Below are 17,786 nucleotides of genomic sequence, written 5' to 3' on the forward strand. Positions count from 1 at the left end.
GTCGGTTATCTTGCAAGTTTGGGTAACGTTCATTAATTCTTACCACCAGCGTGAAAAGCTTCTAATTTTCACCAAAAATGGCACAAAGAAATACCTTTGGGATGATTTTCCTTATAAAAACAAGAACAAGAAAGTGCAGAAGACAGCTTCTTCCTCAGGAGGGGCAAAACCAGCTCCGTATAGATACAGTGTAGACTTAATTTTCTACCACAAGTACATTCCTCCAAATACGAATAGTTAAAAACATATCCTCCGCACCTGAATTACCATGTATTTTAACAGTAGCTGAAGAAAATAGCAGGTTTGGTCTTCAGCGATTTTCTCTCCAGAGACAGCTGGCAAAAGCGGGGTTATTTCTTCTGGAAAAATCTTAGCTAAAATAAAAAAAAAATATTTTAACCATAGAAAACCTGAGAATAGTTAAATAAAAGATATTTTCTATAAAAGATTAATTTGAAAATAATCATTAATGCGCTACCAAGTTGTACAAAGTCGAAGCCCAGTAACTGCTTGGGCTTCCCATTATTTCCCCAAGTCCTATCGCGTAAATCAAAGATGGCACCAACCTCTGATTTACTGCAGTTTGGAAGGGTTAACACAAGCAATCACTGCAGATTAACAAATAAACTGTAAACCTACACACCTGCTTATTTTGCAAGAACATGTTCATATAGCTGCATCTCAATTGAAAAAAAAAAACCAAAACAAACACCAGCAAAACCCAACTGTTCTGAATTTAGAATGACAAGATCAGAAGGCTATACAGCTGCAACAAATACGATAGCTCGACAAATTCAGTACACCTCAATTATAAAGACAAATAGTATCATCCACGTGACATCTTCCCCACAAGAAACTCTATAGCTCTACAAAGACCTCGGTGGAACGGGGAGGCAATACGCTCATCATGGAAATCGCGTTCATTTACTCACCGTCTGGCGAATTAGGAGGACTAATGAGGTTATCTAGTGTACAGGGACCTCGCGAGGACATAATGGGTGGGAAGCCAGGCACAAGGCATGCAAATATTAATATCTGCTCTTCCGCACAATTAGTCTGAAGCGCTTGAAGCCAAAGAAGAAACAGTCGGATTCCTTCACATCTTATCTACAAGGGGATGATTTTGTAGAAAAAAAGATAATAAAACAGATTTGTAAGTAGAGTAACACAGTTAAATAGTTAAGAAAATGCAGGACAAGTACTTTCATCCCAGCTATGTGCTAGTGAGTGTTTCCATCATACCAAGAGTAATCACATTATTTATTTAATCACGAGCAGAGAAGGGTGGAAGCAAGCTGTACCCAAGGCGGTGGCACTCCAAGGAGACAGCATTACCACTCCAACTTCAGAGGCTCCTGGGGCCAAATGCATCTTGGCTAGTCTCAAGACTCAATCTTAAAAGGGGCTCTGGAAGTACAACAGCAAGTGTAATGCACAACCAAGGAGCTGCCAATACTTTGTGCCCTATGAAGTCTGAAATCTTTGCCCCACAGAGGTCAAAGCAAGATATTGTCCTTAACATCACTGGGATCAGAAGATCCTCATGAAAACTAAGATGCAACAAAACCACCCAAGGTAGGGTATTTAGTAAGTTCACTAAGTTTATTTACTTATTTTTTTTATTAACAAGACACAATTTTAATTTTAGCAATATATTTAGAAAAAGAAAAATGGATTTAAAACTCTGGCGAACAAGAAACCAGCACGCTTAATACAGTATACTTAGCACTAAAGAGATCTGAAAAAATAAAGTATTAAGCAAAATATATTGATACCTTCTCCAGGTAACTTTGCAAAGGTCATTAGAACAGCAAAATGACTGAAGAAGATAAACATTAACATAATCTAGGATTAAAATAACAAAATTTATTATTAAAAGTTGAATAAATAGAATTACAAAGCCTAACAATCTGAAAAACACTGATATTAGAAAATTATGAAGTAACATGCTTCACAAGAATTGAAGTGAAAAGAAGTACGAATACATCATCACAGAGAAATACCTTGAGAGAATTTCCAGTGTGCAAAAGTTTCTTCAGAATCGACCCTGGATTAGAAAAATTAAATAGGCATGTATCAGATACTAAGATGGTCACTTTCCACCAGAATGTTTTTTTTAAAAATACTACAGAAAACGCTAGTTTAATGCCATTTACTATGTGGCTACTATGCTGGTGTTTAAGAAAAAGAAAACTCTGGTGTGAGAAACCCCAAAGTGAATCAAATTACAATCATCATCATCATCAGTGTTACAAGATTAAATATAATGTATCTTTACAGTGAGGTACTTTGATTTTAGTCAGGTGACAATTTCTCATATTATTTTCATTAAAAATAATATATCTAGGGGAAATTTTTACTTAACTAGATTTGGAGAAATCAAAGAGTCCAACTTGTAGGATTAATGTTTTCAAATACACCAATATTGACAATAATGATAAGAAAAAGATGCTAGCAATCTATACCACATTCATGTCTATAAAACACAACTATTAAAATTACAAACTATTTTGACTCTGGTTTTAGAAATACCAGGCTAACTGCCCTTAGCTTCAAATGTCTGACCTTAAAACCAGAGAGAGATTATACATCAAATGCTTCAGGTAAAAAAATGTTTTTAATCCAATTCTGAGAAAAATAACATGATGTAGCTCTCAGCTGTTATTTCTCCTAGATTTGTGAATTAGGTACATTCCTTAAATGTGATCCCTCCCTCAAGATCTCACCATTTCACAGTATTAAATGGACATTATTAACATACACAGCAAATACATATTAATGCATGTGAATATTAAGCAAAAAGCAAATCACAAAGTACAGCTGTTAATAATTGTACCACCAAATTTTGTAGCTTATTTATTGGACAGAGCTAAAAAGTTATCCAAATATGACTATTCAAGAGAAGCATAAATATAAAGAATATATCTTAGCTATAAAACAACTAACTAAAACCAATTTGTTCTGGACTAATTCAGATGAAATGGTAGTAAAGTGGTCAAGCAGATGTCTCCTTTTATTTTTGTCAGTACTAACTGGAAATGTGACAACAGCCCTTTCCTTGACCTTTAACTTCCACTCATTATTTCTTCTGCAACAGCAAATCCATTGTTCTGATGAAAAACATGGCAGATGATGAAATAGTGCTGGAAACCAAACCAAACAACAACAACAAAGTACTACTTAGAAGAAATATAACCCCTCCAAAGTGTCATAACATTTACTTTAACAAACAGCAAAACAAAACGTTGTGACCACTTTGGTAGCACTCAGAAGCAGCATTTTCAAAGTAGTGATGAGAATCAGAGATATTTAATTCGGAGGAAATTATCAAGTTAAAGTACTTCATTGGATTTCAAGGTGCTTTGACTATCAAAATAAATGTATTTCACCTTGCAATATTTCTGCGTTCATTTAACTCTAGCTTTATTCAACCTGGTCAATAAAGGAGAGGAATAAATTTTGCTTTCAGACTCCTCTACATGATCACAAGATCAAAACATTCACTATATATGCACTGTAGGCCACAGGGAATATTTAAATAATTAAAAAGTTAACTGTCTTCAAACTAAAGACAATACAACTTTTTTTCCCCATCGCATTAATGTTCAAATCTAATTCTAAAATCTAGTTGAAAGTCCTATATGAACACCCCTAAAGAACATGACAGTTGTTCAAAAAAATTAATCCTGCTTTTCTAATTTAGATTTCCAAAGTTCATGAGTGACTAAACCAAGCCTGTTACATATCTATTATGTTTATGCTTAAGAGAAAAAACTATAGCAGAAGAACATGAAGTGCTTTAAGCCAAGTACTGCAAGTGCGTGCTTTAACTAAAGTTGGCAACTTTATTTTGCTCTTTTTTTATGCACGTGTTGCAATACAATCTTCAGTGCTGTGCTTATGAAGCCTTCTTCTGCAGAACACCTGCCCCACAAAACATGTAGAATGAACAGGAGACTAAGAAAAAAAAAAAAAAAGCAGAGCTTTACTAACTCCAAGACTTCTCTCTGCTGGACTCCTCCTATTCCTTCTCTTGCTCTAGAAGCCTGAATACGTACAGCAAATGCCGTAGAAGTGTGGGGAAAGAACAGATAGTCTCTTGGTTTGCCCAAGTGAGTGCCATCCATAGGTATTTTGTGTCTGTCATGGCCAATGTCATATTCTAATGTGATGCCTGGCAAATCCTCCATTATATGAGGATCAGTAAAAGATAGCTGGGGCTAAACTTGCAGAAATACTGTGTATTCATAATTCCATTTATAAAGGCCAATAAAATTGTGAACCACTCACTGAAATAAAAATTGATCAATAAAAACTACTAAAAAGTTTATATTTGTCCTTACTCTCTTTCCTTCACTACCCCAGCTCTAAATCAGAAATTCCTCATTTAATTTCCACAAACAGTGTGACAACTGTGTGTTTCACAAATATTAATGAACTGAACTGCACAGAGAATACAGGAATATTACAGAAGAAATTAAGCTCCTGTTCACTGCAGCAGGCCAATGGTTTGTATTCAGTTTAGCACAGCCTGTGCTCAACTACCAAACAGCCACTTATTCACAGCATAAGTTTTACAAAATAAACTTCCAGGAAGAGGCAAAGAGCAATATTTAGTACTACAGATTTGTATGGGCATCTCGTATATGATCACTTGCAAAAGACTATCATAATGCAAATTTGCAAGAGAGTCACATACAGATTCTACAACCCTCCTCAATCTTAATTTTTTTACATTAGTCTGTGAATACAAAGGGAGACCTAATTAGAAAAAGGTGTGCTGGTTTATAACCCACATCATCTTGATAGCTTCTAGCACATGAAAGAGAAAAAAGGGAAGAGGACTCAGGTAAATCAAAGAATACAAAAATTTAAAGAGCATTCATGCAAAATAAAAATTAAGCAGGCAACCAAAGCCACACAAAACAAAGGACACATAAAGCTGTTACAGCAGCTAAAAAGATTTTCCATTTGCTTCGAGAATTTTCAGCTGCAAGTTTCATGTGTAAGTACTATTTGTGTACAGGCAATATTAGGGGATTCTGTGGTTAACAGGACTTGCAGAACCAGGGAAGCGACTACAGAAAACATTGATGTTATTTGTACTAGAATGTTTTTAAACCATTCCTTCTTACCTATACTGCGAAAATGCCATCGATAAAAAATCCTCTCAGGTAGTAGCTGCAATATTTTCTGCAGGAAACAAAACTAAATAGTCAAATTTTCCATAATAAACTGGCTCATTCAAAGGATACATAGAAACTAATACACAAGACATAAATGAAATGATAATATATAGAGAACACAATAGAAAGCAAATACCTATCATAGTAAGGACTTCTGCCCATTACTTTACTCTCTTGTTACAGAGAAAGATACTTGCAATAGTCCTGAATAAATACCACGACACTGTCATGAACCGCTTTCCCTCTCCCACTCCCTTGCAAAACCCTAGTATTCCAGAATATAAACTGATTTCTAATGAAGTTACAGATTTCTAAGCAGCTCACTTTGGGTTACATTTTTCTGAAGTGCCTGGTAATGACTACTGCTAGATGGATACAGTCCAGATTTTGAGCTTCTGTGGCTTATGCCTGTCTTTTCATCAACTAATGGGGTCTGATCTCCCAGCTAAGGTAGAGATGAACAGTGGTGCAGTTATTTTTACTGAGAGATGATTTACCTGTGTTTTCAGCTGGTGAGTGAAAGCGAGCCAAATTACACAAAGCTAGACTAATTTAATTCACACCACATGCAGTTAATAAAGCACTTATGTGGAATAATATGTAGTGGCCTGCCTCTGTAGTTTTGGACTGATCCTAACAGAGGCAGATCAAACAAAGGAAGAGGTTGTGGTCAAACCCATTCCCCCTTAGTTTTGTTACGCTACAGGGCACCAACAAAGCAAAGCAATTTAAGCATATGCTTAAGTGCTTTCCTGAATGGAATCTTATAATCTCAGTTGCAAAGAACAGTTGGGGCTACCAAATGTTGTTCTTTGTCAGTTTAGTGGATGGTAATGCTGTTAAGTAATCTGGATAAATCAAAACTATTTGGGGGTCTTAGTTGGCTTTTGAAAGGACTTTAAGTTAACAGGCTCCAAGACACCTTTTTTTTCCTTTTTTTCCCCTCTTTTAAACTATTGGCAGTATAGACTAGGGCTCGGCAAGTAGGTGTATTAGTACAGGGCAACTAACTTAATACTGCTCAGCCTCTCAAAAAAAAGCGAGAGAACAAACGTGGTTTCACGTAGATTTCACAGAAAAATGCACCTGGATCTTACAACTTTTCAGCCATTGAAATACAAAATTAAGAACATATATTTAAATGGGAAACTAGTTTTCAACATCTACTTTTGGAAATAAAATTAAATTAAACAATGTTACAAATGACTAACAGTCAGAGTTCCTTGTAATTATCAAACAAAATCACTGGAACAAACTTCTGCACAACAAAGCGCCATTACTTTTTCAGAAGTACTACATGCAGGATGCAAAATGAATGACAAGTCATTTAAGCAACGGTGACCCATTTGTTGGTCTTTTGCACATAAAAGCTCACAAGAGGAAATAAAGCATCACAGCCAAGAAAGCAAGAATTGGCATTTTAGGCAATCCTTCGGAGATGGCCAACACATGAATCATTATTGCTGTTAAAACAGTATGCTTGAGAGATGGAGTAAGACAGACTTTTTTTTATTTTCGACAACAAAGTGCTTCAGAAATTATATACAACACTCAAAATAGAGTCTTTTTGAAAATGGAACATTCCTTTCTCCATGGCAGAAGATGGAAGTCATGACAAGTTCATTGACTTAGGGAACTAGACCTCAGGTCACACAGACAGACTGGTCTTCCTTCTCATCTTTACCACAGCACATGCTCCTCAAACAGTATTTGGCATTTCTAAAAGTTTACCTAGAATAAAAATATAAATCAGGCACATCCCTTCTATGTTCTGGCTGTATTTTGTTTCAGCATTAGACCCACAGCTCCCTCCCCAGGACACTGTGGCAGTAGGGAAGGAAGGAGCGCGCGGCTGGTGGCCAGAGGTCTAGCTCCCCGTCCATGGGCAGGAGGAACACGCTTGGGATGAAGGATCTGACTGGCTAAAAATGAGGCCATGATTCACATTTGGGCTTTACCTGTTAGTTAAGGACCACGTTTCTGCCAATCAGATTGCAGGATCCACAGACAAAGAATTATCATTATCCATCTAAATATTAAAATACTAGCAGCCCACCAGTTCAAGACTATTTCTGACATTAATCTTTACCTAACTTGGCACAGGGCAGAAAGGAGCGTCTAACCTAAATCATGAATACTTCAAGTCACTGCAAGAGTGGTGGCACTCTGCAGGCAGAGTTCGGTCTGCATCCAGGCTCACGTTAGACCGATCACACACTGCATGCCCAAAGCACACAAGGAAAGGCTCCATTAAACAAAACCCTAAGACAAGCTGACAGCAAAAAATAGTCTGAATTCAAGTATCAGAATACACTGCAGGGAGGAATCTGCAAACATCTTCACGTTTATTATGGAAAACCAGAAAAAACCACATATATTTTGTTTCCATTGTTTAAGTCATTATAAGAAGTACAGTAGGTAGGTAGAGTGAAACCAATTTCTTTTTACAGGCCACACTAATGAGATACCTTCAGCTTGGCTTTGGATGTAAATTTTCTCTCATTTGTTTCAAAACACTAACTTTTGAGAACCAATTGTATTAAACTTCCAAAAAACCAAGCACCATTTCTGTACCAGAATGCTGTATTAGAAATTTGTCAAAATCTGGTAATACTACTAGTGAAAATGCATATCTTAGTATATGTCAAATGATACAGTAAAATTCTTTATTGTAAAAGAAAAATTATATTTAGAAAATACAAGTTTACTTCACTAGAAGTCTGATGTATACTTAAACACCAGGCATAGCATACTCATGTATTATGAATGAAAGTTTGTGAAAGTAATCTGATGATGTACAAATAAATTTTCCCTAGTTGCCAAAAGAAACAATACATATTTCCCAAGAGCTTCAGCAGTGTTCTTAGAGTAATTTTACAGTTTACACATCCCAACTGATTCAGGATCAAAATAAATAACCACCACTTGTTAGCTGTTTCAAAACACAATAGTGCATTGAAGAAAGCTGGGGTTCACTATGCCCTCTCTGCAAGATGCAAAGCATGTTAACTGTTTTTTGGGAAAGGCCAGAGACATGACAGCACGCAATAAAGGCAGTATCTTATATTTTACACAATTTCACCTAAACTTGAACACAAAGTTCACTTCCAGAAAGTGAACTATGATATGGTGTAAGCTGCATAAGCTGATAAGGTGGCAAAGCCACATAATAAAGACCCATTTTGAAAAAGAACTTAATAACAACTCTTGCACCCAAGTGTCAGTGAATTTTAGGTTATGCTCAGACAAAACCTCAAAAACAAATGCTGTTGTAGAGTACAACCACCACCAGGAAAAGCAAGCTTAAACTTCGAACTGCATTAAGCTGGGAGAGTTGGGAAAGAAAAGAACACAGTTATTTAAAAAAAAAACAAAACAACTAAACCCAAAACAAACCCCACAGAATCAGACGCCCATGTCATTTGACTGAATCAAAAAAATTCAAGGGTTGAAATAAATAGTAGAAGGACAGAAGTTCCTATCTGAGGAAATCTTCCATATCCCAAAACCTGAGACACTTATTTCTTATGCTGTTCTCCTTTTCAGCATCTCGAAACTAGGAAAAAAAATATAATATATGGATGCACTTTGAAAAAATGCAAAGATGTGATTAATCACCTGCATGGTACTACCAAATAGTAAACAGAAGTCATTTTTAAAAAAGCAAATTATATTGCTAACAACACCTACTGAAGATATGAAAGCTTTGCAGCAGATTAGAATGAATATAAATAATCTAAATTCAGAGTCCACATTTGCTCCCGCAATGCAAAAATAAGTTATCATGGTTAAAAGTCTACATTGTTAAATAAAAACTTCCAAATGTTACAAGTTAATTCAAAGTTACAGCTAGAATGCCTGTTAATTAATAATTCTCGCATGCGTGCGTTAGAGTCCCCAGACTAAGATGGTGTTACAGTGTGACATAAGAACACGTAAGTCATGAACAAGCTCCAGTTGCTGTCCTTTCAACTTAGCATTTCCAAGAACATTTTCTGCACCCCCCAACCCCTGGTGTTCTAAAAAACACATATTGCTATTCCTATAAAACAAATGATAGTTTCTTCCACTCCAGCCTAGACTTTTAGCAATACCGCTGTGAATCCAAACTGGCTATTGACATCTTGTTTCTAGTTTCACAGTACACTAATAAGAAATATTTTAAGAAACCCCACAGTGCGAAATAATATTGCTTTTTCAGAAAACACATAGATCTATTTAATGCTTAGTGCTTTGCTGCATCTATATGGTAATCCATTATAGCACACTTGAAATAGAAATTAGGTATTACTACTGATCAACACATCAGGGTATCTGTCAGTTCTTTTAACTGATTATCCATAGTTCTTTTTCTTCTGGACTTCCTGCATGACTAGGAATAATGTTAAGTTTAAATCTTAGTTTACACAGGATGCTGCTTTTTGAAAGATACATCTCTCTCTTATCAAAGTAAAACAAAAAATACCAAGGTTTGTATTTCAACAGATTCACTCTTACTTAAACAATACTGCAATTTCTTTTAAAAAGTCTTTTATTTTTGCCAAATTTGTTGAATCATATCATCATTGGTAGTTTTGCGCCTATTATTGTGTGCTGCGCTACCCTGTTGTAGAACACAGAGAAAGCTAAGGCTGTTATCAAATCTTACATTGAAGATCCCTACAGCCTGAATGTTTTCCAGCTTAACTTACACAGAAGTGAGACAATAAGCATTGTTGTTCTGCCTTCCAGAGCTACAAGAAGCTGTTCAGTAACATGCCATGCAGAGTCTCTTATTAAACAACAAAAACAAATGTGTTCTTGCTGATTGAACATGCTCTCAGAGGCAATGTCAATGACAAGTTCAGAATAACGTTCATTCCAGCAGAATGGATTCCGAGAAAAAAAACAAACAAACAAACAGCTTTCTCGGTACAACCTGTACATGATAAGGAGTTTCTATTAGTCAGTGGCAGGTGGATCTACTTTAAGCCAAGTCAAATGTAGAATAGCTCTCCTGTGCCTCTGTGTTCAAGTACTATTCGGTGGTATCTCCACAAGAGTTTGAGTGTTCAACTACCAAAATCTGCAGTAATTTAGAAATTTTCCAGCTACTGTTCACCAATTTAGGTGAAGCCAAGAGCCCAATGAAGTCAGTGTGCCTGCAGCAGTTCAATCTAAATAAAGGGATACTCTATTTATTGCATTAATAAATTATTCACAGTTATTCGTTGAGGGAAAATGTCTCCCCAAAGCACACAAGACACTTATTCTTGCCCTAGGCATAACATTAAACAGTAAAATCTCTGAAGTCGAACGTGTGAAACAATATAGCTAGAATTTACAACAGAATGCTGTAAGAATAACGACAATGTTACTTTAAGAGCAATAATGGATGAACCAATCAGAATTATGGCAGAACAAACTGTAAATGGTTCAAAAAGTAATTTTCTATGTGTAGGAAAGAAGGGCTATAAGCAATTTTATTGCTATAAACAAATAAGCCCTTTTTACTCTATTGAGCTTGAAAATCAGCCAACCAAGTCTGTGTGAGAGACTTGAGGTTAAACAGTGGAACTGGTAATCACAGTAGGCACAGGGAACCAACTGAAAAGCTGTAACAAAACCTATAACCTGAATTTAAAGCTGCAACTCTTAATGGTAATTTGATTTCAAGTGTAAGATAACCTGGAGATGGGGAAATTAAGCCACTGAGCTGTACAGACATGAGGAAAATGGAAATAGTAACAAGAAAGTTAAATAAAGGGGAAAAGTTAAATAAATGGGATAACCCCAAGAAATGAGAAACCAGGACCTGTGGCAATAAGAACTCAACAATAACTTGACTTGATTATTCCTTGTAAAGAATTTTACAAGTATTTTTCACATTGGCCAATTTCAATACACAATTTATTTCCGCAGAGGTCAATTTTACTCAGTTTTATTCAAAACATAGCAAATAATTAGAAGCAACATCCTAAGATACGCAAACCACCCTAAGAAAATGCTACAGATATAAAAGAACATCCTTCTGCACATTCAAAAAAAGAGCAACACAGCACTAAAGTCTTCTAACAGAGTTATGAATCTAAAAGTACTGAAAGTTTCACTGATGCAGGTTTTTATGACATTGAAAATGACCTGCTAAAAATCATCACTGGCTTTGAGATTTGTTTTAAGCTGCTTAACCAATATTACTAATTCACACAGTAGTCTATATAAAGTAGACCTAAATGTGGTGGAAGAATTCGATATGTAAAATATCCAGAGCAATCTCTTCGTCCAGAATGAACAAAAATTATACATTTTAAAAATTATATTTATATGCATTACTAGGCAGTACTAAAAAAGAAGCGTATATTCCTAAGCTGCATGAGTGCATAGAGCTATCTGGTCACCCATCAACATAGCAGGTGTTCCTCTGACAGATGCAGTGTATTTACTGCGTGTGCTCTGTAATCTACTTTTCAAAAGGGTTGCTAACAGACTATAGCCAATTATAAACATATACTGAATTATCATTAGCATTTGCAGAACAAGTAACTTGTGCACATCTGCAGTAATAAATTTAGGCTATACAGCTGCTTCTGTAGTCATTACGTTCACATTCTGATAGCAGACCAATCCAGGTTTCAATTGATTTATACCACATCTTAATCTTCTGAGTATGTGGCCATTTGTAGTTTATATTTAGATGTGCTTCTAAGGACAACAATACTGTATTAAAACCAGTAGCTACTGCTACAAAATAGAGAGCTCAAAGTACGGTTGGGCAAGTTCTAATATTGATTATCATCTCTGGAAAAATGCTTAGTGTTATACAAAAGCCAAAAGCAGACCGTGAGTTTGAGTGTGTAAAATACAAATACTGCAGACTCTATTAGCACATTTACATTATTTTATATCCACTTAATATTTAAAACCACCTGCTGTGTACATACTCGGGATACTCCAAATCAGACCTAGGAATGATACACTACAATTTTGCTGCTGAACTTCTAAGAAAGGTCAGACTGCTCTGTCTGTTCCTGTTTATAACCACAGCTAGCGTCTCCTCATTTCAGCAGGGCAAGAGGCAGATGGGGGAAGGCTAGGCTTGACAGATAAAAGGGTCTATAAGCATAACCACAGCAAGGCCAATATGAGTTACATTAGATACCTTTCCAGAGTTATCATTCTGTAGATTCTTAAAAAAAAAAACCAAACACGTCTACTCTGTGTCTGGACCCTGCGATTTACACCATTCACATTTTCACTAAGTTCAACAAACCAGAAGTTCCATACAAAACATAGACTTATAGAAATTAAGAGATTACAGCATAAACAAAGCTTTTTGTAAAAACTATATGAAAGACACGCTATGCTTTTATAAATAAGGACCTGTGAAACACAAGGGCACCCATACTGAGAAGCTTTCAGCACACATATCATCTGTGGGAGGTGGGAGCACCTAACCCATCTTCTCAGCTATCTACAAAACTGCAGCGAGACCTGAACTACACCGACAGTATCTGAAAAACTTCTAGAAACAATAGCAGCTACTGTAAGTGTCTTTGGGAAGCTTTACTACATTAGAAAGAGTATCTGAAGAATTCCAAGAATAGAATGTTTCATACAGTGAACGTGTTAAATCAGTGTAATGAATTTTATGACTGCATCAGCATAAGAGATGTGGCTGTTCTTAACTATTAAAGCATAAGGATAGAGAATAGAAAGAAATTGATCTATGTACTATATCAAAACCATCAGCCTGCTCTTATTTCATTACAGATTAAAAAAAAAAACCAAACACCAGTGTCATAGGAATAATCAGTATCTGATGCTGCAAGGAAAAAAATACTGTATTATTCAAAAACAAAAACCAAACAACCCTTCACAATCAAATGATGGCATAACACTTTTACAGGACCCAGAACACTTACGTAAGCGTAGTGCACCTTTCCTGAGTTCTGTGACAGACTGTGCTCAGCTGACAGCTATAACAAACAATGCCCTCAAATCAGAGAACAGTGATGTAACAAACTATACTAACATGTTCTGAAAATATACTGCAAATCTGGAGATAACTAAGCCTTACCAAGAAAAAGCAAATTTGTTCTTCACATCATTTAGGCCTTTTAGCTGAAACAGGGAAAAATAATACAGATAATTACAGTTGCTGTGTCATTTCATGAATATCCATTTGGAAAAAGGCCAAAGCACCTTAGAGAATATAAAATTAGATCTAAGAACTTTGTAATATTAACTGTAAAAAAACACTTTACAAAATGAACTGTTAACCTTTCATATTACTCCCTTTTGATTAATATTTCTTCTATGATTAATATGTTGTTTGATGTTATTGTTGAATCGCCAAGCTATGTAGCTGATGTCTAAAATTAAGACTTCAATAAATTACAACTGAGTCAATTTTCAGAGGATTTGTGGAAAAGGCATTTGTTACTTTTGCTTAACATACACACTAGGTGTCACTCAAGAACAGCAGCAAAATACCCACCAAACTACCAGAAAAGGCAGAAGTCAGTTCCTTTCATAAATATTTTTATTGATTTTCAAAGTGTTAACCCTGAGCACCTGGATTCAGGATTTGTTAATCCTAAATAATTACCTATTTAGCTAATTAGAAAACTCTAGGAGACCTCTGGCTCATGCTGACATCAGATTAAATATGGCAAGCTTAACAATCAATTAGTTTTGTTACCTATGGCTTACAATATGAATGTTTAATTACTTGGCATTTACATTTTTTCTTGTCCTGTGTTCAGACTGATGTATTCTAGGTCTGTGCACCAAAAGGCCTTCTAAAAAGCTGTTTTCCTACAACACATTAAGTTATCAAATGTTAGAGTTATAAATGGATTGCAAACTTACTTCCAGTAGATAAACACCACGGAGCGGATCTCCTCAAATTCCACACAAATATCTTAAACAATTTCTTCTTCCTAAAAGCTGTCGATGACTAGGCTATAATATAATTCTCCATGATCGGGACCCAAAGCAACACTGTGTTCATATATAACTAAGTATTTTTTTCTTCTTCATACAGTATGTTCTCCTGATGTTTTTAAGCGGTATGAATAGCCACCCATCTTCAAGACACAGGAATGCATATTTATTCACTTTAACCTTGTGAGTAAGCATTAGCTATTTTCCATTCAATGACATAGCCACAGAAATTTAATTATTTATTCAAGACCACAGAGTAAGTGTATTAATGAGCTCCCATTAAACTGCACAGCCTTGCTCAGTAAATGCAGTGATACCTTCTCCACAGGGGAAGGGGAGGGAGGAAGAATTTCTCCTGCCCTAAATACAGTCCTAGCAGATATATGAGATCATGTTCTTTGACATTGCCTCATGCAAAATCCTGAAGCAGACTCTTTTACTAGCATCATAAGTAGCAGAAAACACAATTCAATTTTCAGATTTCAGTCTGACAATGCAGTCTTGTAGTTAAAGAAGCAAAGGGAGGGAGAAGAGGAAAGAGGAGATAAACTTGCTACATCATAAAAAGTCAAAGATGAGACCACAAAAATCCAGGATTCCATGTCATCATTTTGATGACCATATTTCATATTACAGGCATGTTAGGCTAAACAGCATCATTCTTACTGTCAATATAAATATTATTCTAACTACAAACTATACATTAATGGGAAAAAAATGAAACCATATATTCTGAGGTTTTTCTTTGGGGTTGGGGTTTTTTTTCCATTTTTAGAGAGAGCGATAAGAGTTGAGAACATAACTTCAATTTCTAGAGTCCCATTGAAAGTTAGGCTTTTTTTTTTCCTACCATCCCTACCAAAAAATAACCCACAATATAAACAAAGATAACATTTCTATGATGCAATACTCAAGTGAAAAGTTAGTTGAATTAGCAAAGAGAAATCAACAGAAGATGTGTTTATTTACCCTTAAGAAGGAAATCAGGCCAATTATTTACCTAATGAATTGTTAAAAAAAAAGTCAACTAAAGGCAACTATTGATCACTTGCTCCCAAATTCTACTGAAAAACAACAGGACATGTTCAAAGAGTTGATCCTTAGTTCCTTAGGACAGATATATTACTGTATGATTTCCAAGTAATTTTGATAAAATCTCTTAATTCTGGATATTCATTCAACCAACACTCCCATTGCATAATAAAACATTTATTGTTATTGCATCTGAAAACTTAATGCACACCCTAATTCTTTTCTGCCTTTCACCTTGTATAGTCAGGGACACCTACTGTCATTTTGATTGATAGCTAGTTTCACCCCTCATTGTAGAAGTGTAAGTAAGCATATAATGACAATGAGATTTAAAATAAAAAAACAGTTTCATGGTATGGAAAACTTACTTCAAAAAGAAAGAGAATGGAGTCCAGCTCCTCCCTTTGTGATTTATTCCCTGCAAAACAGAAAACAATATTGTTTGCCATAAATATACGGTACGAGACAGACAGCAAAATTATGCTGTTGTTATTCAACGAAAGTCAAAAATGTTGCACTTGGTTTATTTTTCTTCATCTTTATCTAATATCAAAAGAGAAAGATGTTTCCAAACTTCGGTGCCTCTCTCTCGATTATGAACGAGGGACATCTAAAGTCCCAGATCTGCAAAGCATTTGCCATTGTGCTCATCTCCAAGTAAAGAGCTACCCCTACCAACATATCTTCAACATTGAGATTTGTTCTGTGGATATCTGATAATATTTCAGTTGAACAGACATACACTTAATTCTTGGATGAAGGACTTCAGTACTTCAAAACAAGGTGAGAGGATACATATATAAATGCGTAAAACCCGATTTTTGTGCTGAAATGACACTTAGCCATAAAAATGTATTTAGAATTCTTTTCAGTTACTTATGACATTTCAGAGAGCAATTTTCCATGCTTGTCTCTTCTGATACCATAAAATTAAAATACTAATACTAATTAATAATACATGAAGCTATTAATGCAAATACACATAATTGTGTACTATATAATCATTAGATAAGCTCTAACAGAATGCTTTCAAGAACAGTTAGGGCAAACTGACTCAACAGTTGCTGGCAAAACTCTAAAACTTACCTTTTTGTTTCAAGCTGTTTTCCAGTGTTATGAAGTTTTCATAGAATATAAAATAAATTTGAGAATAATTGTTCTCAAAAAATTGCTTCAGGTCACTTCCATCCACAATATCTTAAAAGAGGAACAAATGGAGTTATTGCACAACATCAGAAAGCTGAAAATTGTTGTCTCTGTGCAAATTTAGTATTAGAGAATGAAATAAATGCAATACAGAACAATTTTAGTGACTTCATTAAATATTCTATACTAAAATGTGATTCCATCCTTGCAAGTAAAGTAGGGAAATTTCCACTGTCGCTTAATTTATGTGAGTTTGCAGTGTGGCTTCTGTATCATCAAAACAAGCAGGTACTGTTGGAAAAAACAAACACCAGCAACAATTTCTGCATTCAAATTGCAAATCCAGTTCTTAAATTTATCCGACAAGCAGATCAATTCAGAAAACATTGTATTTCCAATTCATTTAAAAAAGAATGGAAACCGAAGCATGCATCACTTCCCTAAGCCTTAGCTTAGGTCTAAAATTTGAAATAAGTTTCTTTTTTAAGTAGGAAAAAAAATCTAATGTTTTCTAAACCTGACACTTGCAAAACACACTTTAACTTCATCTGTTTGCTCTTTATTGTAACTGATATGGTCAAGAAAAGATAGATGATTCCACCCAGAATTAAGAGAATAAAGGGCAAGAATTAAGAATTATTAACAACACATCTTCTCATTGAAGTTTCACCTCTCAAGAAACCCATTCATTAATCAAGACAACAAAGCTGATTACCACAAGACGACCAAATAATATCACACAACTACAGAAGAAAGAATGACTTTAGCCTTGGACAATGGGTTTTTTTTGTTGTTTTGGGTGGTTTTCGTTTGGTTTTGTTTTTTTTTTTTTTAATTAATACCTTTTCAGTAGTAAGGCTTTGTTTGGTTGCTCATACTATGGAAACAATCAGTGCATGGAAACTCTTTTACATGGTATTCATTTCCTACAAACTACTGGTCTTGAATTTGCAAGCTAAGTGCAATTATTCCTCTCCATGAATGCATTCTGTTAAATACAACTCTAGGAGAAAACAAGGCTTTCATTTACAAGGATTTCATATGAAGGAATGAGGTCATTAAAATCTAAACAAAAAGGAAACTTTCCCTTTAAATTGTGAAAGGAGGAGAAAGGAACTGCCTAATCAAAAAAAGTAAACTCTCCTTTTCTACAAAAGTGGCATTTCAGTGGTGACTCATCTGTTATTCTGATGTAAGCATGCATTCTTACAGCTACATCCTTTTCCTATTGAACTATTTTGTTCCTTATATTCCTTCACAAGATATATAGGAAAATAATCTCTAACCTTAGAAGAGGCCAACAACACTCCCATTTACTACCCTAACTTTCCACTAGGAAAGTAAGGTTTTCTTGCAATTCTGCATGCAAGTTGTCATCCTGATACTACTGCCCACTTTACTAAAAAAAAAAAAAAAAAAATAAAAAAAAAATAATCCAAAACACAGTGAATAAGCCACAAACCCAGTAATTCCAATGCTCAGTCAGAGGTACAGCTT

The 17,786-nt window shown here is 35.2% G+C and overlaps 1 protein-coding gene across 5 annotated transcripts in view; it reads right to left on the bottom strand.

Moving 5' to 3' along the window:
* Positions 1 to 17,786, bottom strand: part of RALGAPA2 (Ral GTPase activating protein catalytic subunit alpha 2) — a 135,085-nt gene that overhangs the window by 108,057 nt on the left and 9,242 nt on the right. For 4 of the 5 annotated variants that reach the window (XR_012651570.1, XM_075035273.1, XM_075035271.1 and 1 more), the window contains exons 2-7: positions 16,230 to 16,340; positions 15,512 to 15,561; positions 5,136 to 5,193; positions 2,004 to 2,047; positions 933 to 1,107; positions 259 to 374 (exon numbers count right to left, since the gene is read on the bottom strand). Coding sequence is in view for 4 of the 5 variants with exons in the window: in XM_075035273.1 (XP_074891374.1) it covers positions 259 to 374; positions 933 to 1,107; positions 2,004 to 2,047; positions 5,136 to 5,193; positions 15,512 to 15,561; positions 16,230 to 16,340 (554 nt within the window). In the remaining variant the exon portion in view is untranslated. Of the gene's footprint in view, positions 1 to 258; positions 375 to 932; positions 1,108 to 2,003; positions 2,048 to 5,135; positions 5,194 to 15,511; positions 15,562 to 16,229; positions 16,341 to 17,786 lie in introns of those variants that run through there. The other variant, XM_075035274.1, reaches the window with a different exon arrangement.

This window comes from Buteo buteo, chromosome 9, assembly GCF_964188355.1.
Source record: "Buteo buteo chromosome 9, bButBut1.hap1.1, whole genome shotgun sequence".
Taxonomy (NCBI): Eukaryota; Metazoa; Chordata; class Aves; order Accipitriformes; family Accipitridae; genus Buteo; species Buteo buteo.